Here is a 26,398-nt window from a genome sequence, read left to right as displayed (position 1 = left end):
CTGAGGCGCCACGGCTGGATGGACTGCTTAAGGAGTGAGAAGAAACTGATTTGGAACTAAAAGAAGACAAACAAAGGAAGAAGGAACTTGCCAGTGGCATTTTTGAAAGCGGAATGTGTCTTACCTACATATATAAAACAACGTGGTATTATAGAAATAAACGGTAAACAAAACGAAATATCAAATAATTAGAATTACGAAACCATTTTCCTTTCAACTAGTCTGCTTGAGTTGCATGAATTTTTGAAGACAAATCCTTTCATCGTGAGTAACCCCCACTTCCCCGTGTCAGCTGTATTTTTGGACATATTATCGCGGTCTGATCAAGGAGATTGTGCAGCCTAAAAATGTGTTCGCTACGTGCAGCTGGATATTTACCCCTGGGACGACTGGTCGCTCTTAAGAGTTCCGTATATATGTGTGGTTTAAGTGACATTGAGCCAAAAGCCAGATCCGTTATTCCGACATCTAGGACGAGAACATCCGGGCATTGTATCGAGAGCAAGGCGGTTTGATCTGGGCTACGCGCCGAAAATCGAGAACATACGGTCTCTGGCCACAAACCTGCGCATTTAACCCAGGTCTGCTAAGGCCTGCGTTATATACGCTAATTCCGCCTCCCTTTATATGGGAGGGTTGCGCGAGCGCTGCAGCCTCGTGGTAGAAGTAGAAGAAGACTGTCCCTGCTGCTGTCCGGTGGGTCGCCTCTCGCTGCGAAGATTCCTTGGACGCATCGGGACGCACTCAGCTGCTGGAGGCTAAATATGGGTGAGGAGATTCGTCGCCCATTTTGCAGCCTTCTGTCATGCTTGTAATGATTGAACGTAATCGCTGGGCATCAACCAAACCGCAGAGTTACGAGTGCCAGGGTAAATGCCCATTTTCTGGCATTTAATTATTGTGCCTTGTTGAATATAGCCATATTGGGATAACAATGCAACTGCAGGGGATACAGACTCCCTAGTAGTGTTCATTGGAGTGGTCAGTGACGCCTTCTACGGCTCGCAGGAACGGGCCTTTCACATGCGGTAAAGAGAATGAGTGATTTCTACACAAATGTTCCTGAATGACAATGGTTACAGTTACCGCTCTCTGGACGCTCATTTATTGTCCGTAGAAAACTTGTCCTTTTTACAAACCAAGTTTGAACATGTGGTGAACGTGCTGGAAATGCGCAGTACGATGCGATCTCCAGACCAAGTGTGTGCATCTCACGTCTAGTGAAATGAGACTGACGCCTCGTAGGAAGTTTCGTCTTGCTGCTAAATACATTTCAGGATGCAACGTGAACACCGAATTGATGTTTGCCGATAGATTTGACATATTTCGTTCAAGTAGGTTTTTTACATGCTCTCATCCATAAAATTAAAACCACGCACTTCGCAGTATAACTCGAGCTTGCTACTTTTGTAACCATTCTAATGGAGAATCTCTATTCGGTTGCTTATTATTTTCGCATGTGATACGTGAAAGTAAAAAAAAATGGCTGTGGCTTAGCTAAGGTTAAGCCTAGGATGCGAAACATACTAGCCTTTATTTTAGTTGTTGAACCACTGTTTAGCCTGGTGAACTGCTGTTATTTGGCTATATTTGGTTCGGCTAGACGAAGAAACAACTCATGTGTTACTCTGCTTCGCCTTCAGGAGTGTAACGCGACAGCGTTCCCGTCGACCCGCCAAGGGGTGTAAGACAATGGGCTACGGTGCAGCGACTACGCGCCCCGCATGGGACGCGGTGAGCGTCGAGCAACGCAGCGTTCGGCGCGGCAACGAAATGTGCGCCTGAGCAAGCGACGCACGCCTGAGCCTTAGAAACAGCTCGTTTCTAAGGCAACACCGCATTCACGAGAGGCGCTTTTGTACCGTTTTGAAGCATCGTACTCGTGGCTCAGTGGTAGCGTCTCCGTCTCACACTCCGGAGACCCTGGTTCGATTCCCACCCAGTCCATCTAGCAAGAGTTGAGCCAAAGCCACCTAGAAAATCAGTCTCTGTAGCACGCCGCAACCTTCGCTTCTCATTCCAACGAGCAGCTCTGTCTCCAGGAGGCATCTCACCTTGTGAGTGTCTAGCAGAGGCAAGAGCAGCTGCTTATATACCGCGAGCGAGGGCGCGAGTTGGAGCACCGTTTCTCCTCTGTCGTGACGTCACGGTGTCACGTGGTATTGAAGGCGACACCGCCGCGCCTGAGGAGCTGGGTTGAGCTCTCGTAATATGCTTCGCATAAAAATAAATAAATTTGGCAGCCATTGCACTCTATAAAGGTGGGTGACCAGCGACGCTTACAAATAGTAGATCTAAATGTACAAGCCAAGGATACATAACTATTTTGGCATTCTTTAATATTTCGCGCTTTACTATGGCTTTGTGGTCACTACCGTTGACGGCCAATTGTTCAGTGATGAAGATGGACAGGTCCTTGACGAAAGCTAAGCCCAAACAGGAGCGTCTCGTGGTCCTTCACACATGGCATTTCTGTAGCACTGTAGCCCCAACTGTTCTAGCATGGCCGCCGCCGCCGCCAGTACTGTTGTTCGCGAAGCAGCGGCGTGGCATCTTCGATCGCCTTGGTCCGATCTCGGCGCTGTCTTCGACCATCTCGACGCGCTCTGCTCAGTTGCTGCAGCGTCACAAAGTTCCGCTATGCAAAATTTGTGAGAACGGGAGTGAGAGTGTAGCCAATCAGCAGGCGGTGAACCATTCGTGCCATGCGAAGCGAGTCTCGTAGCCGAGCGGATTATCGCTCGAACTTCACATCTCTAGTCGCGTTCTGCTCCTAGCAGGCGACGTGCTCGTAATCAAAATAATGGACAAGAGCATGCCGTCATTTTGTCCTCACCAAAAATAACGACAACCTCCCCGGAACTTTGTCGTCCGGGGAGTTCACTGTTTGCCAATTGGCACCTCTCTCCCTGCCTTGTCACATATTTTACATATTGCCCCTTTGTGACGATGCAGCAGCTGGACAGAACGCGAAACGAACAAAGCTGTCCGATAGCACCCCTGGTGGCAACGAACGCAAATTACGAAAATCGGCCCGCGCGCCAGTGCGCAGCGAGTGAGCACACAGACCAGTGAGATAGGATGGACGCGCATGCCCACTGTGATACTCTCAACAACAGGCACCTAGCCGCCAGATGGCGCGCGCATGCGCACGGCCACGGGCTCGCGCGGTCTCCAAATTTAGGAACGCGACTGTACATGGTGGCAATGACCATCCGGTCGGCTGTCTTTACACCACACACTTCGACACAAGACACCGCGCTTTCTAGTTGATGCTTGGTGGATGAAACGTGGGGCCGTCGGTGGCGACTGCGTCGTTCGTCACGTTATGGCAACTCCGCGCGCTTGCTAGTCGACTCGACGGTCGAACGTGGCGCCTGTGTACCCCTACCCTTGCATGAAGAAGTCGGTCCATGTCTCGTAGAGAAACCTCCACCGCGTGCAGATGCACCGACCTGACGTTCAGAGCAGCCACCGAGAAGGTACATTAGAGCGAAAGCTCTTCTACGCTATCTCTAGCAAGGTCGTTCATCGCGTCGTGATTATCTTGAGCGGCCAGAAAGTAAACGTGGCAGTAGTGACGTCATGCCACACGATCCGCAGTGAAGAGGTGTTGCAGCTGCGCTCGCTAGGAGCGTCGCCGAGGCGGCACCACGTAACTTGGCAATGGGTCTAACCGCTGCGTTGCCGCCGCTTGGTGGCAACGCGTGTGGGTCACACAACACACGCCCTGACGCCACTCGCGCGACACTAAGGCCACGACGTGGGGAGTCCCACACTCGCGAAATAACAAACAAAATACGCGACAAAAATGAAAAATATACGCGAAAATAAATAGGGCAAACACTACACTAACAGAACATGCAAAAATTAACACGCGATGGATAAACAAATGAAAGATTAAACGCGATTAGAAAAGAGAGTCCGGCGGAAAGTTCTGAGAGCGGACTGGAACAGGAGGCTTATCAGGGGCGTGCTTGCCGAACTCCCGATCTGAAGAGCGTCGGGCTGCTGCTACCTCGATGCCGAAGATCCTGACGGACTTGCACCGTCTGTCGCTCGACCGGCGAAGACTTCGGCCTGGAGATCTCAGCCTGACGACCACATCTTCAGCTGTCTCCCGGTTCACGGCCCCGCCGCGCCATTTTCCAAGCCGCTCTGCCGGCTCGCCGAGCCGCCTCGTCCCTCCGCCGCGCTCAGGCGACAGAAGCTCTCTTCCCCATCGCTGTGCAAGCGGCGTTGCTGTTGCTGCGGCAATGGCGGCCATCTTGAGAGGGGCGCGGGCGTGCACTCTGTGACAAACTATGTGGACACTGCATGTGCATTTCTGCCTTCGCCGTGAGTTTCCGTATGAGTGAAAGCGTGTGAGAGTGAGCCGGCTAACGCGATTAAATTTCGGCGTCCTGGATGCGGGCCCTCTCCAGTGGTGCGCGACACCTGGGGGTGAGGCGAGGGAGAGTGGGCGTTCTTCTCCGGCTCCTGCTAGGACGCCTAGATGTCCTCCCCTGCCGCCGTTCCGTTCAAAGTGGAAACAACTGCGGCGTCTACTAGTGCGTTGGCCGTGCGAATCGCGGACGCCATCGTAGACGCCTTTGGTGGGGGCCGTAGGGACGCGTTGCCGGCGCTTGTGTGTCTTGAAAGCGTCTGCGACGTGGCTAAAGTACGCGCCCGCGTGGGCCTCATCTTCAAAGCAATCTGCGATGTTTGCAGAGTACGTGTAGTGCCTGTGGCTTCGTATGCGCTGTGCAGTCGACGTTTCGTACGACGTGAAGCGACAGATGCACGTGCTTCCCCTTGCAAGCGGAACTGTTTCAAGACATTGCTCACTTCCTTGTGTTACTACAATGAAGGACTTCGTCCAGCAGATTGGTTCTATCGAACTCTCCATTACACGCTGAATATGTTTACTACTGCGTGACAGCCTGTTGAATTATGGACTTCCCATTTTTGTTTACACCAACCTCCTAATTCCCTAATCAGAAGTTGAATGGAACAAGCCTTATTGCTCTGTTATCTTTTTATATAGGAGAACGCATTATCAGACTCTATATGTTAGCAAAACAAACGCAGCCATATCCGAAACACGCCCTCCTAGCTCCTTAGTAGAGGTTCTGGTCAAGACATAGTATAATTTGCCATAGGCAGTGCGATACATTTACAGGCATTGGTCTCAAAACAAGTTCTCAAGTTTCCACGATGTAGCCACAAAAGGAGAAAAGTTGGAGAGAGCTTGGAAACGTCGAATTGTTTGCCAATGTGGCGCGCAGGTGTATTGGTGTCGAAATCGAGCGAAACTCTAGTGGTACTTGTTAAACAAGATACTTGATATCTAATTCGCAACGATCTTTGTTTCTTCGGCTTTTCAGGTGAGCTCGACGACTCAGACAGTAAGTAAACGCTTTCATTTTCTGTTTTACATGGAAGGTCATTATTTGTTTGCCTGAGTCCATTGCCAGTAAAGATTATCAGATGAGGAGTAGGTTGCCGTTAACGATTGCGCAGGGTCCTCTTCTTTGGGTTATTATTTGTCGCTATCTTTGTAGACTCTTATATACACCTACATATGTGTATATATAATAGGCCCGCGCACAGGCACACTGGCAAAGACATGCGTTTATACGTGTATGAGTGTGTGTATATTTTTGTGGCGGGCGACAGAAAGAGAGAGCTGGAATATACACAGGAAGAAGCTGGCAAAGAAAGTGAAGCTAAAAGTGCAATTTAAGGAAAGCGATATTCTTCTCACTTAATTTCACGTCATCGATTGGACGCGGGTTGGAACGGAGGCGGCGCCAAAGCGGTTCTTACTAGACGGCAGCCCGATTCGAAACCGCGTTGCCCCAGGAATGCTTGCTTGACGGTAGGAATAAATTCTCAGTTTTCGCGTGCACCAACTCGCTGCAGATTTCAGAAGCCACAGCCAGACTTTGCGGGCATAGGCATTCAGTGTAACATGGCTTAATTTTCATATCAAAATAATCTCGTTCGCAAATTGGACAGTCTTGTTACCGAAACTCAGCCTCTTGCTTTTATTTCTTCTAATATTCCTGTCATACTCATTGTGGATTCAAATGGGTAACAATACAGGTGATGTCATTGGCCTGAAAGCCCGGCCTACTTCGTCGTCTCACTCGGAACCCAGCACCCATATGCTTAGAGAAGAAACTAGAGCATGTGATCAATTTGCAGACATCCCCTCCTCAAAGCCTCCTTCATGCAGTAGCCTAAGGCGTCCAGCGACCTTCTATATGGTGTACCCTAGATATGTCAGATCACATCTTCAGGCGATTTTCGGATGTGAAACTCACGTATGTTCATCTGGCTTCCGGCATGACACTTGCTTTATATACGGGGCATAGGTCGGCGCACTCACTCATGAGTTCGCTCAATCACACTAATTCCCACTCATTCCAAAGGCGTGAGTTCGAGTGAGCACCAGCGAGTGTGCGTGGAGGTGAGTGGGAGTGAGTGCCAGTGAATGTGAGTGGAGGTCAATGCGAGTGAGGGCCAGTGATTGTGAGTGGAGGCGAGTGCCAGTGAACTCCTAAAGGCTATTTTTTTTTAAATCTGTCTTCTTCAAGGACTTATAGTTATCTAGACCTTCCAAAATTAAAGTTAAAGAAGGCAAAACGTTGTCAAGCTCACGGCTTGTACGCTGCCATTCACACTATCAAGAAATACACTTGTATTGGTTTTCTGAATGTGCCATCATTTGCAGGTGGTAGAAAGTAGGACTTACCTAGATATTTCTAATGCCTTTGAGTGCCCGAAGCATTAGTTTAAATGAATGAGGGAAAGAATTATCTGTTCAATTTGGTGGAAGTTCAACGGCTTCCAATGAATGTACGTTTCGGAAGCGTGTGAGTGAGAAGACTGAAATAGTATTTAAGCAAAGTTTACTCGAAATATGTGGATACAAATAAGCCATGTCACTACGAGAACAGCTTTTCCGTGGAAAACTCAATCTTTCAAAAAATTATTGTAGTGGAGTTCGTAGTTAGATGTCGTGCCCGGTTTTCTTTTCTCAGCGGTTGTCTCTCACTCTCCACGTACATTAGTGTTAATGCGATGCATATGAGTGCTCGTGAAGACAAACCCCATTGTTACGGCACGCCTTTGTTCGTCGCTTACGTAGTTCATTACCGCGTAGCGGTTTTTTATTGAATGCATGGAATAGAGTTCTTTCTGTTCTCTAAGATGCACAACGAGTGACTTCTCACTTGTGCTGTAAGCGTACTGTAGCTCGGGTAATTAATCGTCATGGCTCGAGGAATAAATTAATAAATAAACAAAAGAGGCAGAAATAACGTAACGAATCAAAAGACAAAATATGTAAGAGACATGATTCTTAGTTCAATGGGAAACCGCTTGACAAACTCTTATTACTGTCCACGCTTGCTAAAGACATAATCAATAGATTAGAGCGCTCAGGTAATCAAGCAATTAAATGCTTCTGCCTTGAATTGGAGACCGTGTCCTTGGAGTGATTGGCAAGACTGATAAAAATATGGCCCTTAAAAGTATTTTCAAATTTTCCATATAAATTACGCATGATTCAGCATACGTCTGAAATATAATAATAACTTAGGTTGTATTTGCCAACACTAGGATTATGATTAAGAGGCACCGCGCACTGGCGCACTCCGGCTTACCATTAAACACCGGAGATTCTGGCATTCCGCCCCCTTCGAAATGCGCCGCCGCTGCCAGCGCTCGAACCGCCGTGCTGAAGCCTAGCAATGCTACTTTTCAAATATAACGGCGCTTCGAAAAAACACAAGAACAATCTGAAATGATAGCACTAACACCAAAGCCAATAGCCAGTAAATTTTGTTACGTGCAGTTTAACGTGTGAACCATATTTGTGCTGTGCACCATATTTGTGATACTTCGCCCCAAAACAGCTTTGGTAGCAAAGTGAACGAAAATCCACAGAGTCTTCCAATTCACTGATTTCTTCGGAGCTGAAAAGTATACTAGCCTTGGATACATATCTCCTCAGCCTAAACATGTCGAGTTCCCGCTTCCCATCATCACTGTACACTCGCCCTCAAGTATTTGGCGGCAAAAAGAAAGACAATACGCAGATTTTAGCACAAAAATACCGCTTGAATCTAAGGTTTCTAAACAATTGTTATTTATGAACAGTTTCTTAACAGCTTTCTAAAGAACTCACACATTTCTTAAGGCTCATTAAACGACTGCGTGTGCAACCATTATTTTTTGTCATAGGTGTGACAGAAAACCATAGATGGGAGATAAAGAAGCTAAATATCTCTCACTATTGCTTATTCTGGAGGCATATAAATATGAAACATGACACCATTGACTTTACTACGAGAATGAAAATTAACTCTACGACTTTAGCATGAACAATACAATGATTGCTTGTTTTGGTTTCCTGTGATGCCTAATTGAACCTATAATAATTTGATAACATTACGAGTCTTCACACAGGCCTTACAGCGCAGAATCATTTGTCAATATAATTTGTACATAATTTTAGAAGGATTTCATCTGAGTTTCAGCAGAAAGCCAGGGTCAATACACCGGCTATAAATCGCTTCATACGCACGTCTACTTCATTGTGTGTATGTGCACGTCTTAAAATTAAAATGTGCAGCAACTTGAATAAACAGACTATGCTAGCAATGAAAATGCTTGGTATTTGATGGTTTAGTTGCTTAGTGGAAAAACTTTAGCGAAAAAGTTGAGGTAGCTAATACATCGACAGAAAAGCTATTGAACTTTCCTAATTTCGCGATTCTAATTCGTATTCTAGAACACCGACATTTCATTTTACACTTACAGAGCGTTTGCGCACCAATCATTTGTTATGAAACTTGACCTTCACAAGGCCCATTTTGTATTAACAGAGAAGTGGTTGAACGGAAATATTCCCCCCCTCCACCCTTGATGACGCAGCTGATTCTGTATTGCACGCTTGTATAGAAGAGAGGTAGAGCAGATAACGCATAGGTTCTCGTCCTTTAAGCTTCCAAAAAGAAGACTTGTCACTTGAGTGGTGCGTTGTTGTGTTGTGTTGTGTTCTGAACGCGGAATGAGCGTAGGGAAGCGTAACCTTTTGCCACGAATATCTCTGGAGCCAAACGGTGTTTCCTTCGCAATTGAAGTGATGTTCCCCTGAAATACTATTGTCGTTTATTTAATAAGGAAATCTCTATCGTTACTTTTTGGTTGACAGAACTGGTTCACAAAAAACAGCCTCATAACCCACCTGAGCAAGCATCATATACTTAGCTGGCCTAACACTTTAATAAATAAAGTGAGTTTCTTCGTGGCTACGTATCAACTAGTTGTATCGTATTGTTACTATCGTCCCTCAATTTGGGCTCCTCGCTCTCTTTAGGTAATATATGCATGCTTTCTATGGATCGGTCCTTGAACAATAACAAAATAATGTTAAATCATTTTCTCTTCATAGGCTCAGAACCCGCGAAAAAATAGCGTTTGTATAGCTGAAACACCTAAACCGAGCTTAGAAAGATGCTCGAGTTACTTTACTACTGAATATTTATCTCCCCATGCAGACATCATTAACAAGACAAGTAAACAGTCGAAAAAGCAATTCTTTCGCCTAATAAAATAATTTTAGACGAAAATAACCCTGTACATTAAATAATCGCAATAAATAAACTAGTTACATGAACTGCCTCTATAGTTACATTGATTACGGCATAAGTATACATGAGGAAGATAAAGTGAAAGTCGTAACATTCCGCATCCGTATTTCAGCATTTCAAAACGACCCCGTTAAGCGAAAGAATGGTTGTGAAATTATTTGTTTTGTCTACATCATTACGCGGCTGCTCCTCGAAATGCGGCTCGTAGCGCGACCGTTATGTGACATAGCAGCGGCATCAAAGGAAGCTTGGTTATGCGGCGCGGTAAAGCGGTCCGTGTCACCCTTGCTGTTGAAGTTATTACCTATCCGATCGTGAGGTATACATATCTCCACCCAGTGAAGACGGCAATGCGGCGGCAGTTCATTTTACGCAGAGCTCTTAGGCCACGGAGAGGTTTCGACAAAGAGAGGTGGTGTCGTGGTGTCGCGTTGCCTAAGAAAGGAAACTGAAAAAAAAAATTGATGCGAGTTATTTTTTGGTCTGCATGTCAATGTCAAAATCTACAAACATCGATACTGACTTTTATGTCCATTCCTATAAACTTCCTTATAGAGAGATGCGCCATAAAATCGGTGTGAACTTGGTTAAATTATTGGCGTGACTCTTCGGTAAATAGATTGGTTTGATTTTCCTTGAAAGTCAGGTGCACCGGAGCACGTGCGAGAGAATAAACTTTATCTCGGAGACCAAGCTGTTGATGGCGAAGGTGGACGGCGACAGTACTCCCGATAGCCGTGGCACTGTGCTGATAGCCTGTCCCAGTTCTTCAGCCATAGTTGGTCCTCGGGTTTAGGGCTTATCACATGTACCTCCCACTGATTGGGTTTGCTGCTTGGGTAGGCTGGGTTCGCGGGTTATTTTTGCATTCCCAGCCCAGGTGGTAAAGGGTTTCTGGTGTATCGCAGAATTGGCAGTCCTTTGGTAATGTTGAGGGGTATACTGCATATAGTAGAGTGCCGGGCAGGTATTCGTGCATCTGAAGTCAGCGTAGTATGACTGCGTCTTCTTTTTCAAGCTCCATGTGTGGTCGCAGATATTCTCTCCCGGGGAACAGGCAAATTATACTTAGTTATGCAGTTAGAATAGCTGTTGTGCACTTTAGTGTTTAGTTTAAGCGTTCGAAGTGACAAAATTGCATTGCAGTGCTTCTTTCTACGCTTGTCGTGCTTTGTGGCAGCATTATGGATAACTTTGCTGTGAACATCCTTGTGCGCTAGCTGCAATTGCATAGAAACTGACTTTCGAGTGTCAACAACCCGTTTGAAAGTGCACACAAGTTTAAAGCTTCCATGTGTCTCCCATGGAGCATGAAAGCTGACTCAATCAGGGGTCCATAGAGATCTTTAGAACACAGGCGAAATTTCGTTCTATATTTGAGAGCTACGTAGGAACGTCTGGTAAGAGAGTTATCATGTACACTGGCTGGCACTATGAATTGTGAATAAACATGCACTACCTTAATTGGTAAACAAATGGTATTGTTGGGTTAAGCTGGAAGCTTCGTAGTTAAAATACGAAGCCAAAATACCTGTACCTAATTGGTCGGCCTTCGGACGTAGAAAGACAGGGGTCGTGAGAACACAAAAATTGTCGCTAAAACATTTCTGGGCATCTTATTCTATGGCAGGCAATTTCAATTTTCCTTAGCACGTACGCTTTTCTAGAAGCAGAAAATGTCCTTGCGCTTTACGGCGTACCGAATAGGCAGTGCCTTCTGAATTTTTTTGCAGATAAGCCATTTGGCATCAGGTTGCGAAGGAGTCATCTTCAATGTACTGCGCTCGATGAAGGAACTGTTATTTGCTAAATTTTACCAGCCTTGGGGTGCGCTTCTACCAGCAAGAATATTTCGAACATCCTAAAAAAATATTAATTCCACTGTCCGTTCCTTCAACGCGCATTGTCAATCATTTGGAGTAACTCTCTCTGTACAAATCATTTATAAATGCCTTCGTCATTCGAAATACCTGCATTCAACAATGTTCAGCCTGAACCGTCTCGCAAATTTATTTCTGAAACGAGAGATAGGAGGCTGAAAATAAACATGGGGGCTTTTATCTATTACTAAGTTCCGCGAATAAATTTCAACAGTAGGCTTGTGTGACGAATGGCAGAACTCATAAAAATTGATATGTCACAGTATTTCTAAGGTATAAACTTTTTTAAACAGGGTTGAAGTACCTCAGACAGGCTGGCCAACGTTTCGATAGGTGGACCTATCTTCGTCAAAGGCGGCCTTTGACGAAGATAGGTCCACCTATCGAAACGTTGGCCAGCCTGTCTGAGGTACTTCAACCCTGTTTAAAAAAGTTTATACCACAGTGTGCCATTCCATCTGCCAGCCCCTTTCTTGTTTTCAGTATTTCTAAGGTTAGTCATATTCAGTGCGCTCATGAGGCAATATATATATATACATATATATATATATATATATATATATATATATATATATACATATATATATATATATATATATATATATATATATATATATATACTCACAATATTTTCTAAACCAACTGCCTGTAAACTCTTCCGTAAATGTTTTGAAAGTGCCCTTCGACTTCACGATCGTCCACGTATGCACTTAAACATTTATATACAGCAATTTACCTGTTATTTGTTCCCGGCTTGTATTTTGCATGGGGCTGCAGGAACATCCTGATAACTTTTTATATTCTTAAGGGGGACTTTTTTCATCTTTTCATACTTCAAAAGTTTGCGTTTCTTCGAGCAAACAAGATATGCTACAGAGTCAGGTTCATTCCCGTTTATTTTCGCTGCCTAAATCAACCGATACTTCATGGTCGCCCACCAAGCAAGACATATATAACTAATTCATAAAGGTCAGCTATAACTTTAAGACATGCCAAAGAGGACCAAGACAAAATTATCTACGCTTGCGAGAGATTCATCAAATTACTCTCAAATTAAACTCCAAGGTTTTACTAGGAAACATAAGTAGCCAAGAAAGTGGACAGGGAAACGGCGCCGCGGCAGCTAAATTGATAGAGCATCGCAAGCGAAATGCGAAGTTTGTGGGATGGTTACCCCCCTATGGCAAGTTGTTGTTTCATCCACTTTTACTTCCTATATTGCATCTTTTCTTTATTTTATTTAAGCACAAGTAATTTCCCCTATGTTGTTCTTGGTGTCAGTGTTCCTTGGCGTTTCATGGTATGACTAATAAAAATCGGGTCCCTCGGTTAACCCCCTTTCTTCTCGTTTACCAAACACGTTTTGCAGTCTCATTCGAGTGCTTTGTTATTTCCTACTGTTTTCTTTCCAATTATTTTTCTCGTTACTCTTTGCTCTTGCTCGGTCGCCTAGACATCGCAACTACTTCTGCGTGGTTATAGGCACATTGCAACGATCGTGGCAAGTGTATGAAGAGCATCAGGACAAACACGCAGGTTCAGTGAATAATTATTTTCTTCTAATTATAACACTTCAATACACGAGGGTAGCCACAGGGGCTTGTACATATGGTGCCTTCTACTTTCTTGTAGCGCAGGTAGAGTGAGAAGGACACCGGAAGGCGGATCAGATAAACACGCATCGCTAACTTTCCAGAAAAAAAAATTGTTTCCGCTTCTTGAAGCGGTACTGGTACTCCTGCAAACGTCGTAGGACACGTAGAAATTTCTTGGCAAATAAGCAGAAAACCGGAAAAAGCACGCGCAGAGACTTTTTCACGGCCACGATGATGATTTTTAAGGGTGTCCGTTTCATGCAAGCAGATATAATCGAGCTTTGTTCTTAATGAAGAAATTGATAACTTACTGGCGGATGCGCTTGAATTTTGGTGCCATGACGCCGGGTGGTCGTCGGAGTTTTCGACCCATCAGGCATCTGAGGCTTTTGCCCTAATATCGACAAGTTGCGCCGTGTAAAGCCCGAACCTCACTTACTACGTTGCGAGGCGCGATCACGGCTTTGTTTAATAATAATTTATGTTGTTAACACGGGCATCCGTATCAATTGCCAATTATTGACAACATTTTTGACGTTCATCACTCATCACTACAATTATATAAGGAAGTCTTTCATATTTATTTCCTCCCTGAATGGTTTAGTGACATTCCGGTTGCTTTGTTAGCAAGATCCAAGAGTCGGTCTGCTGCAGCAGGATATATATCAGGAAAGCTATAGAAGTGCATATTTTCTGCGGAAAAAAATGTTTACGGTACATGACCACAGCAGGATACTGCAGTTTGATAAAATATATTTTAGTATGCTGAAACAAGAGGTCTGCACAGATCTATTATGAGATAAAAAAACTCCTCGTAAAGAGGCACTTTAATAAGCAAATGAAGAGGCATGTTAGAGGAATTTCATTTACGCCTATCGTTTGCATTCCTTTCTTTTTTCTAGATGCATCACAACTGAACACAGGTGGGTTTTGCTTTCCCGAGTGGGGATGCCACATTGTATCAGTACTCGCTTCCCGTGTAATACGCGCCGGTACCACAAGCCGGTCCACATTACAATGTTACGGGATTGCCTCCGCTATACGACAGCAACGGTACGGTAATACTGAACTCAAAGTTCAAGCCATACTTTTCACATGGTTTCAAGATTTGAGCATAACCAAAGTGTTATTCCTCTGCAACATTTCCACTCAGTGAGGGTGGATTTGTAAAATTCAAATGTGCCCCATTTTCACTGGAATTCTTTACTCGAGGAGGAGAATGTAAAGCTATCATTGTTAACGTAAATATGCGCCAAAAGGCACAAGGCGGTCTATATGTGTTTTTTGTCTCCAGTATAAATTCAGGTGACAGGTTCTTGATGTTCATAAAATATTCGCTTTAAAAGACTGCTCTGACGTGCACTTTCATCGCAACATGCGCGATTTAAAATTGCGCATGTGGTTCCTGCATTTCCAAAAGGTGGAAACTGTGGTGCACGAAAAACGCGAGTGTACAAATGCGAGCGGCGTTTGTAGCGTACCTTCGAAAATGTGCTGCCTGTAGCCACGAATCCGTACGACGTAGTTCGTTTATGACGTTTCTAGCGTTTGCTTTGAACATGAGAGCACAATAAATATTTAGCTTCTTTATTAACGGAAATATTACTATTCACGAATAACTATACAAAATCCAGTTTAGGAAACATCATGGTCATGATCATGAGCCTGTCTTTACGGCCACTGCAGTTCGAAGGCCTGGGAAAGCGTTATCCAAATACTCATCTCTTGCTTTAGATTATTTGAAGTTGCTCCTGCAATGTAAACATATTTGAAGGATATTCACGAGCATATGTCAGGCCGCTGAACTCCATGAACCTTTCTGTGCCAGCGAAAGAGCACGCAAACTCGGCACACAAAGACTATACATAATATATCAGGTGTGCACGAAAATATGAACATGGTCGTGCGTGTAGTATAGTTGTTTTGAGATGTATCTTAAAGGTATGAAGCAGAGAAACTTGGCAAGCATAAAAACACATGTGTGCATTCTGTTTGCACGCTATGTGATTACAAATAACAATCACATGTGCTTGGCGTTTCACAAGCGACGCAGTCATATTAACAAACATAGACTATCAACTATTTTTTCCTCAAATACACTCACTTCATAGAAGATAAGCATTTGCGAAGATTTGCGTCTGCCTATACATTCTCACAGAGAATACCCCATGTTCTATTCTAATAGAAATTTCTAAATAGTCCTTACATCGTAGTGAGCACGTGATGTCTTACGAAGCACATCTGTGACGTGCGCATGCGCAGAGCACTAAGTAAACAACCCATTATTCAACTCATGCACATCTAGATAGCTAAGTTGCTCTGATCTCTCACTTACAGAATTAAAACAAGGGTAAGAACTTACTGGGCGAGCTCGTCCAGGATTATTCTTTGTGACTAAAATGTGGTCTTTCTTTCATTTTCTTACTTGGTATTATTAGCATAAAAAAGTGATACTCCTTTTCTGCAGTAAAGTTTAGAAAGACAAGATTGCATTTGAAAAACAAATTATAAGGTGGTAAATACAGGTAAATGAAAGGTATTATTATAAATCACTGTTTGTTGAACCGTTGAGACGGGGGCTGAATACCGCTCACCCTCGGATGAATTTGGGGATAGCTATTCGTTATGTAGTGTGGCGAACACTGCTGGTGCATAATAGGGACCCAAGTTAACATCAGAAATCTCCAAAGAAGACAAGCACAGACGAAGTGTCACATACGCTGTGCTCCAACCCGGAGTGAAAAACAAAAATTGGACAGGAGTAGGTAGGTCAAGAGCAAACGCGCCCTCTTCCGTCGTACGAAATGCCATGAGGAAGGGCAGAAGGAAGGCCAGAAGGGAGCGAGGTAGGAGCCCGCTTTGGACTTCAGCAGTAACTGCATATTTCGCGAAGGGAGGGAGGAGGGAGCTATCTTCTCTGCCCCCAACTGCGTACATTGCGCGGCGGCGCGCACTCGCGCGAGCCGTATCTTCACAGCGATCTGCAGACTCCTCATAGTTTCGTGCGTACTGGATTTTCGCCACACTGGTTGCGTTGAAGCGATAGACTGCACGAAGATGACTTCACTCGCTGCATCTACCGCCCTTGCTCAAGCAAGCACTTAGACAAGGAGTGTCCGCGCTGATCGAGGCCGATATGTTCGTATTTACGTGGGGGCACACAAGATGCTTATGAATTTATTTAGTGAGCGAATGTTTCCAAGTTTATACAGCCGACAAAACTACAATCATTACTTCATATAACTGCGTACTCATTTGCTGTCGCAATCGATTCTTTGCTTTACGGGCGAAACTGCGACTTTCATTTTTAATAGGCGCCAGCTGCATGGTACATGGGCGTATTGCATTTTGCCGATATAAAATGCGGCTGCCATGGCCGGGAGTTGATTCACGACCTCGTGTTTAGCTATGCAGTGCCAATGCAACTAAGCCAATCATGGAGAATATTCAAGGCAGATGCTTTGCTTGTTCGAACAAATTGTAACAGCTTATGCCGACTCTGCAGACCCGCATGTTGTGAGAACACAGGGCGCTGAGCTCCATGCAAACGCCAAAAGCAATAAAGCAAGGCGGGTGCCGATACGCGCCAAGAACACTAAGTTGGTGCAGATGTCGCAACATTGTGCTGCCGCGTGTGCGCTGCAGGCTGCAGCTCAACAGGTGCAGTCTAAACACAGAAGCCAATTCGGATGATAATGCAATCTCAAATTGTGGGCCCATCCCACAGATAATGCAGTCAAACAAATTGTTCTCCAATCCACGCTGTGAAAGAAGTAGCACACCGAAGCTGGAAAGGACAGCTCGAATAATTAGCCATTGCAAACTAGCTTGGAGTTATTCGAATGACGACATTCACGTGCACTTTACGTGAGTCTTCTTTCTCGCTAAGAAGCCGTTGTATCTCGTCGATTTCAACTGAAGGTTGAATCACCTTCAAATTTTATCACTGTTATTGTTGATTATGAGTATAAATAGAAGCTTAGGGTCACATAAAATATATTGTATATAGTCATGTCAGCAACTAGAGCAGAAGGGGATGATAGTTGGCACAAGCGATCTATTCGACACTTTTTAAAAAGCAGCCAAGGCGTTCTTAATCAATTGCCCTGCTTCTCGCGCACATAAGACTAGGTGTGCGCCCGCTAAGAGATGACCAGAGGTGTGTATTCAGTAGTACACATATATGCCACGTGATTTTTTTAGTTATCCCATTTACAAAATTTCACCTATCATCAGCGTGGTAAACCTCTAAAAAATTATTTAGTCTTTCAATAGAGAAATGGCTTTCCTTATTTCTGCGTCATTTTACCTAAACCGCCATTTATTATTCCTGCCCTTGCACCATCTGGTGTTTCCACAGCTGATCTGTATATATTGGTTATTTTCATGTTGGAAGTTTTGTTTCTGTTTTTGATCGATATGTTGCGTATATATTTGGTACACGAGGCAAAAATGAAAACTTGGGATGGCCACATTTTTCCCTGGCCTCGCCCATTCGCATTGAGCCGTATTCTGAGAAAAGCAAGCGATGTTTACAAATTTTAGAGCCACGATCTTTAAACCAGACATATATTTACAAAAAAAACACGCAGAAATAATTTACTACAATCAACGCGCAATTGGAATTTTCTCAGGGATAACGTGTGCTTTCATTTCGCCAAGGAAATACCGAAAGAATTACTATAGTCAACGCGGCTATAAAAAATGTTCAAGATGAAATTAGCGCCGCCTAGGTGTCTTTGGCTGTCTTGTTCAGCACCTACTTCAAGCATTGACTCGATCTCTGTAGACAAGAGAACAGCTGCCGAGTAGGAAGTTCACAAAATCGCCTTCTGCTCCTATTCACAGTGAACGCGACCATGATTACTGGAGCTCGGTATTCCTGCTAGCGTGTTGTTTGCTGGTATTCGGCGTGCTCCTGTCTCTAATATTGATCGTGCTTCAGGTTTTTCTCGGTGAGTACGGGCCTTTTCTCTGCTCCTTCACGCTTCCACAAATGTACGCTTATTAATATTTGATTTGAATTTGCGGCATTATGTAGCAGTTAACAGATAGACACTAGGCTTGCTATGTCCCGCTTCTGCTTGTCGTCAGAGGCTAGCAAATACCGCATCATTCTCATGGTCATGCGGCATCGTCGTCGTGGCCATACAGCGTCGTCAACACCAGCGAAACGTCCAACCACGTATTGAAGAAAAGTACAACCACGCCAGTGGTCGCCACTCGTAATCAAACACACACGCATTTTTTACAAGCCAGGATATTATATTCTGAGGACCTCATTTTCATTGTAACCTATCCACTTGTTAGGCACGGACAGGATGGTGTGAGGATTGGAAAAATGTTAAATCTAGATCTGAACTGTGGCAGAACAAGGGATGTCGCTTTAACATCCGTTCTGAGAAGCTGAGTTCAATCAGAAGTTCGTTCGTGAAAGCACTTGATCCAGCGACATTGTTGTTCGAACACAGGTTACCACATTAAGGCTACAGCTTAATTCAGAGGTATCTTTAGATTATACATTATTTAGAGTGGTTCCCCCTTGCACTAATAGCTTGACCACCAGAATATATTGAATCAACAACATCAAAATATATTGAGGCCATCGGAACTATGGTGGATGGTTCCGGCACTTACCTTGCATATGCAAGATGATAATGGACATAAGACCCAAGTCACCTACCCAAATTCGCAATGGCTTTGCCACATGTGGTCCTTGCTAACAGAAAGAAACAAAGTCTAAAAGCGGCCATGTCTGGGTCTCATCTCAGGAAGAACACAACTGTTAAGAACACGTCTTAAGAATGTGTTGAGTACAAGAATGCGCTGATAGTTTTAACACCCCTCGGATTGCATAAATTGCAATACCAGAGTCGGGAACGTGGTTTCCTTTGCATTTCGTAGGGAATTCTAAAGCAATACTATTGACCACGCTCTAAAATTATATCTTTAATGCTGCACTGTTGCACGGCATGCGAAAGTAGTGCTCCCAATCTTGGCCATTTGCACATTTCTACCGTGGTACCTTGGTGCCATCCACCGTGGACGTAAGATGTCTCATATCGTAATGATGTATCACTTTAAAACTGAATTTTTTTTCTTTCCACACATCACCACAGTTTGACCTGACATGTAGCTTTCGACCAAGGGCGAGATGTGGGCAGTGTTTTTACATCAATTCCCTAACTTGAACTGCGGAATCCTGTAATTCGGTGAAAGTTTCATGCAAGAGAAAAATTGTCACCCACCCGCCAGTAGCGCGAAGCTCCAAAGGAAGTGTGTACGGTTTTTCTTTCTTTTTCCTTTTTTCTTCTTTATCTCCCCTCTTTCGGAGAAACCCGTATGAGTTTCCTGTGTAGCTTCGTTCTACGTTAGGGGTAGATGGCAACGTCATCCTTCTTTTGCGTGGTTTCTTATATTGAGGCGGTGAGCGCCATCACTGAGCATTGTTCCCTAACTACCTGCGGGCACGCGTGGCGGAGCGCCACACAGCTGGGCTGCATTTGTTGATGAACACGTGTGGCATGGGTTGGAATCATTCCAGCACAGGAGTATTAGCGCATTTCCTTGTTGAAGAGCGGAGTTAAGAGGATAGGTTGCCTTACTAGGCTTTGCAGGGCTAATAATATTTGGCAAATCCACGAAATGTACGTCGCAATTTTTATCGACGGAGAAGTCAGTAACCAAACCACAAGTGTACACCACCGATACACGTAGCACTGCAAACTCTACCTCGAAACTATAAGTACTGTTTTCAGACCTGTCGAGCATTTTATTACGAATCCTTTGTTGCCAAATAAATTTACATATTGATGTTTATACAGCCATCTGAAGAGATTTATTGCCCGAAAAAGATTTGCAGGAGCAATGCTACCGTGCAGGAATAGGGCAGGTGTTGTGACGTACCAAAACTTTTTACTGTTTGGCTGGCCCGTTGTCTTGGAAGTCAATTCCACCGTTTCACAGGATTTTCCGTAAGAAACGAGCTCCCCCTATACCCCCTCCTGACTTAGTGCCTGAAAAACTCCTAGGTTGACCGTGCAGCAACATCACCGCACTATTTAGGTTCATAATTGATTGCACCTGTTCCCTTCAATACCACCTTTGTAGCAATGAAATTCTTGTTTACCGGTGCAATGTTTGCACGAATAGATCAGGTTCCTTGGCATCCCAAAATTTTATACTTGATGGCTTACCCGGTGTGTTGAAAGACAACTCCAGCGTTTCACTGGATTTTCCCTAAGAAACAACCTCCCCCTATTCCCTCTCCTCACTTAGTGCCAGGAAAACTCCTAGATTGACCGTGCAGGAAGGTCACCACAATAGTCAGGTTCATTATTGATTGCACCTATTCACTTCTATACCATGTTTCTAGCAATGACATTCATATAAAGTCTGTATTTCCTAACAAAAGAATATCTCAACGCCAGGAGGATATTCTAACCTGATGCACCAACTCATTCATTTGCGATGCCCAAGTTGAATTGTCAAGGTGGTCCGACTTGATTTCTTCCTTCAAGGTTTTGTCATGTATGGCTTGGCTAGCAAAAATTAAAGTTTCGGCGAGTTGTTTCATTGGAAAACAGCGAAAGCGGTAAGCGAACACTGTATGCATTAAGCTCATTAGCGCCGTTTAGCACTGTGGGCCTGAGGTCAGTCATTGCGGGGCAAGGTAGCTGCTTGTAGATAGAATCGATAGTAAATATGAATCAACATTCATGGCGGTGTGAGTAGGCTGCTGGTTTGTGCGACAAAATACCCATCCTCTCCTCCACATTCCCGCGTCACTGTACGGCGATCATCCTTAAGAATGTAATGTCCTCTCAACAAAAATTCACTCTCTTCGTCAATGGTATAATAGATTGTTATTTCGCATTTAGCGTAGATATTTCGGCGATTTGTGGTCGCGTAAAAGCGCGGACAAAACCAAGCAAACCAAGAGAGTGCACCTGAACCTTCCCACTGACACCAGACGGCAGGCCACTGGTGCCAATACTACAAAAAAACAAAGTTCAAAGTGGTTTTTTCTTTGTTTTTTTTTTCTTTTTAACCTAGGTAGGAGATTAGGCAATGTAATAGGAAGAGCTTGGTGCCGCAACCCACCGCTCCGTTCTAAAAGGGACGATCATAACATCCATCCATCCATCCATCCATCCATCCATCCATCCATCCATCCATCCATCCATCCATCCATCCATCCATCCATCCATCCATCCATCCATCCATCCATCCATCCATTCATCCATCCATCCATCATCCATCCATCCATCCATCCATCCATCCATCCATCCATCCATCCATCCATCCATCCATCCATCCATCCATCCATCCATCCATCCATCCATCCATCCATCCATCCATCCATCCATCCATCCATCCATCCATCCATCCATCCATCCATCCATCCATCCATCCATCCATCCATCCAACCACTGAGGGTTGCGGCTTATCGTATCTGCAATGACCGGAGTCATTGAGCTTCCGGGAGAAACCACTGAGGCCTCTGGAAATTGCCACTAGGCGCCTCTTTTGAGCAGCTTACTTGTAATAAACACATCTTATCGCTTCTAATAAATAACGCGTTCGAGAAAATTGTCCTAACGTGGAAGAAATTTTCTCAGTACTGCATCCGCAGCCCATCGTTCGTGAGAAGCGATAACATAATTTATCATTATAGGCTGCGTAAAAGACGCGCAATACAGAAGCAGGAATCCACATTGGGGCAGTGTGCGAGGCTTGTAAGATGGCTGCCAGATGCTTGATAACTGCTACCTCTGGAGCTTGACAGGATGCGAACGGCAGCCTTGTCATCAGGCACTGCCGTCAGGCGTCGTTGGCTGCATCTGTCCACAGGCTTCCATGGTTTGCAGTTTCTCCTCACCGGTTGCTGGACATGATTCCCCTAAGCATGTTGCAATGAACGCTACAGAACGCAGTGGTGCACATGACCAACGAACAATCTACTAGAGCACTGATGAAAACCTTAAACTGACATTCAAGAGCTATTACAGAACGGACAAGCAGTCGAGACAGTAGAGCGGAGTTTGCTTTATTTATTGAAGGAACTGGTCAGCTGATGGAAGGCACCTGTTTTCAACTGGACACCATGTGCCATCCATAAACGCCCTGCCATCCCCCCCCCCCCTGCCCATAAGGATAACTGATCGCCTGTTGCCCTCGAATGCTGTTCGGATGTGCTATTAGGAGTCAAGTGGGAGAGAAGGTTGCGTGACCCAACTTGCATCGGGTGTTCTTTCTCGTGTATTTATGAAGGTGATGGCGAAATGAAAGACGACAGCAAAGCAACGTACGGCAAAGTTACTAGTTCTGGAAAGAGCAGCGGCGGTGGAGGGGTCACGAGCACTCTGCAACTGCCGGTGAGTTGACTCGCAAAGCAATACCTCTCAATCTGCGCAGCTTTTGACTCCATAAATCTAAAGTGATACTGGTGGTTAGCGTGTAAGTGTGCACAACAGAATCAGGCGAAGAAAAAGCAACTCAATTTATAGAGTCGCTTCCATGAAAAACCCGAGAACAATTTAAACGTGGATCTTATCATAGGTTGAATTATCAACGCAGTCGCTTTGTCCATTACCGACCGGTGGGGGGGAATGTGTCATTGAATGAACCGACGAATACGCAGCCTCTATTTGTGCTAGATGCATATGACCAAAAGTAAAATACAGAGACGAATATACCTCATATAGTACTGAAGAACACTAATGGCAGGGACTGAAAAATCTTGTGTGCACGGTAAATTAAGACAATATATCTCGCATACTAGTCTATATACAAGTACTGCATATATTATGTGTTACAATGAAAGCGCTATAATCGCCTGTGTTCAGCCGGTATGCCAAATTATTGTTCGAACGATATATATATATATACATATATATATGTATATGTATAAATATATATATATACACATATATGTATATATATATGTATATATATATGTATATATATATATATATATATATATATATATATATATATATATATATATATATATATATATATATAGCTTGTTCACTTTGTTTCACTAATACTACACGTGCAACGTGTCGGCTCTTCACGTAGATGTTTAATTCCTTTTGCATTGTTATCTCAGTGTCGCAACATTTTGGTACTGCGGTAGGATGTGGTTGGTAAAGATGTGGAATGCGTGCATTGTTGCCTCTTTTCCGAAATAGTGGAGTTTGAAGGGTCACGCAGAACTCAGCATACATTATGAAGCATGTAACCGCTGTTTGTATGCTTTCCGTGTGCTACTCCGTGTCAAGTCAGTTCACATTATATGACAATAAGTGAATGTCACTAATTTTACCCCTTAAGAGACAAGCAAAATAGTGATGCGTCTTAGCAGGCATGCCGTAGTAGCCTATATTCTCGTTGACATTTTGACCAAGCAATACAGTTGAGGAAGTCAGATAAGTATGGAGATGATTCACTTACCTATTAGCATTACGAAATGAGTACGTAGAGTTCGGACGTGCCACCTTATATGATTGCAAAGTATATGGTGTCATAAAAATCAAAACATTCGCAGGCCTAAATGAAATGTTGTGAGTTTGCATATGACAAAGGAAACTGGAGGCCTCTGAGAGAGGCCCTCTTCCTACGGCACACATAAATAAAGGGATTATAAAGATGGTTTCCGTAGTGGTGATGATGATCTTTATTAACAATTTCACCTGGAAACTGGCATCCTCTGCAGACACCAACTCCTGTGACATCCGCCGGAGTGCAGCATCCTGTTACTAGGGAGCAGGAGATTATACCAACGCCGAACAAAGGGGTGCCACCGCAGCAACCTACCACACTGAAGATCACCCCAGCACCACCAACTCCAGCACCTACGACGCCAACCACGCCAACGACGCCAAAGCCTACAACAACCAAAGCGCCTCCTACTACGCCGTCTGTTACAACAGCACAGTCGACAACACCACCTGCCACGCTTGCACGTACGTGTCCTAATCCATGCTAACAGTATATACCCAAGCACACACACACACACACACACACACACATATATATATATATATATATATATATATATATATATATATATATATATATATATATATATATATATATATATATATATATATATATATATAATCATAAGAAGCCCACAAACAAAGACTCGAAGGACAACACTTGAAATTACTTGTTCTTAGTAATTAAACTATGGAAATTATAAATTAGTGGAGTTGAAAGTGGATAGAAACAACTTGCCGCAGGTGGGGAACGATCCCACGTTGTCGTATTACTTGTGCGATGCTCCACCAATTGAGCTACCATCGCCGCCACCTTCCCATCCAATTGGTGGGGCATATATGCGTTACTAATAGAACTAACCCTGGGAGTGTCAACCAGTGCCACCACTCACAAACCTTGGCAGCGGATATGGAACTTCCTTTCTTCCGCAGGCCTCACCAGTACGTGATGATTTTGGGTGAAGGCAACGGGGGAATGAATCCACACGTGCTACCTGAAGGCATTGATGTTGCCGGAATCGAAACCCTGTTATTAATGAACTAGAAGAAAGGGGGTTAACCGAGGGGCCTGATATATATTGTGCTCTAACATACCAAAAAGCAACTTTTGCTTCCAAAAGATATGAACGTGGGTCGGTGGTAACGCACATCTACATGCACAGAGTGCCGCAATTACTATGCACCAAGATTTAAAAAAATGTGCGAGTACCATGTAGCTGGACAGAACCATGGCAGTGTTGTTTTCCGTCGCTTGGAGATACTCAGGCTATACTATATTACATACCACCTAATTACTTAGTTTTGTCTGAATTGTTCAGCTTCCCAAATATTATATTTTGAATAGGTGCCTCAATGATAAAGTTGTAGAACAACATGAAAATAACCGGATACAGCGTTTTGTTGCTCAATAGCTGCAACATAAAAGTATTTTTTCAAGCACGAACGAAGCCCGCAAGTACACACAATATTGCCCTGTGACCGGCAGCTCGCCGCACACGGAAGTGTAAGCGGACCGAAAACAACTTGACACAGGTAGAACACGAACATAGGTGTTCTCCTTATGCTTGTGATGCCACACTCGTCTCCCCACCCCTTTCCATTTTTAGAACCAAATTATTTCACCATATTAGTTCACCAATTAGTTCACCAAATTTCTGCAGTAAAGTGGAGCCTGATATATGTATACACCTTGAATAACTTTTCAACGCCTCGTTTTTGATGGCCATTTAAAACTCATCAAGCAAATTCACTGCTATAGAATTTAAGAAGTTGCGCCGTACCTTGGCAAGACGAGGCAGCGACTGCTGCGTGCATTCTTATAATTTTTTGTTGGAACCTATATAGGCTGTCTTTCCGGCATACTTCTTTTTGTCAACGCGAAATATGAATCCTAGACAATAACAGCTCTAAAAAGCGGGAAATATACGCGCGAGAAGTTGCAATCCGACACTACTACATTACAAATTTGGCCTAAGTTCCACATTGATTATTTCAGGCAAATTCAATTTACAAGTTGCCCCTTCTCGGTTCGCTCAGTCTATTCAACTGAAACTAATTCTGAGCATGACACCAGTTTACCAGTTTTGCTGTTTTCATTCCCGAAATATGCGACAGGATTTCATCGTGTCTGGGTTATTCTAAAGGGCGGTCATATAAGCTTGTTGGTCAGTCAACATTGATAGGTATCTGTATAGCGCAGCAAAAAAACACAGAAGAAGAAACGAAGATGAAGACAGGCTCTTGTCTTCGTCTTCGTTTCTTCTTGTGTCCTGCTTTTGTTGCACTGAACAGATATCTTTCAATGGGTTGTTCACTTCTTTTTCGGATCCCCTCCATAACAAGGCGCTTTTTAAATACAATTATTGGATCAATTGTTGAAGTTTTTCTCAAATTTGAACGCGCTAACATTAAAACTCGGGCTATTTAAAAAAATTCCCCGAGTGAATGTTTGTTGAGGATACGCTCGTTTTAATTCATAAATATTATTATATATACTATGCTAATCGGCAAAATATTTTATTCGCAACTTTTGTAAATAAATCACTCTGAACGTTGACTTCTTGGCTGCTTATCTGCTCATCCAGCTATCTGCTTTTCCAGCTCAAGAGAATATTTGCGCTAGATACCACATACCACATTCTAAATGTAATTTAAGGTAAAAAAGGCAGACATATTAGTAAAATTTAACTGGCACCACTTGGTTATACATTCATGAACCAAGAATGACATTAAAAAGGGTGGACTCTATGTGTTAACGTGTTAAGTTCTTGATT

General features: G+C 43.9%; 1 protein-coding gene across 6 annotated transcripts in view; it reads left to right on the top strand.

Moving 5' to 3' along the window:
- Positions 1 to 26,398, top strand: part of LOC135921763 (uncharacterized) — a 238,070-nt gene that overhangs the window by 97,134 nt on the left and 114,538 nt on the right. For all 6 annotated transcript variants that reach the window (XM_070523495.1, XM_065456063.2, XM_065456062.2 and 3 more), the window contains 6 exons: positions 5,367 to 5,387; positions 14,022 to 14,042; positions 15,457 to 15,469; positions 17,968 to 18,074; positions 22,393 to 22,496; positions 23,840 to 24,089. In XM_070523495.1, coding sequence (XP_070379596.1) covers positions 5,367 to 5,387; positions 14,022 to 14,042; positions 15,457 to 15,469; positions 17,968 to 18,074; positions 22,393 to 22,496; positions 23,840 to 24,089 — 516 coding nt within the window. The remainder of the gene's footprint in view (positions 1 to 5,366; positions 5,388 to 14,021; positions 14,043 to 15,456; positions 15,470 to 17,967; positions 18,075 to 22,392; positions 22,497 to 23,839; positions 24,090 to 26,398) is intronic.

Source organism: Dermacentor albipictus, chromosome 8 (assembly GCF_038994185.2).
Source record: "Dermacentor albipictus isolate Rhodes 1998 colony chromosome 8, USDA_Dalb.pri_finalv2, whole genome shotgun sequence".
Classification (NCBI taxonomy): domain Eukaryota; kingdom Metazoa; phylum Arthropoda; class Arachnida; order Ixodida; family Ixodidae; genus Dermacentor; species Dermacentor albipictus.
This window is presented reverse-complemented; position numbering and strand designations above follow the sequence as displayed.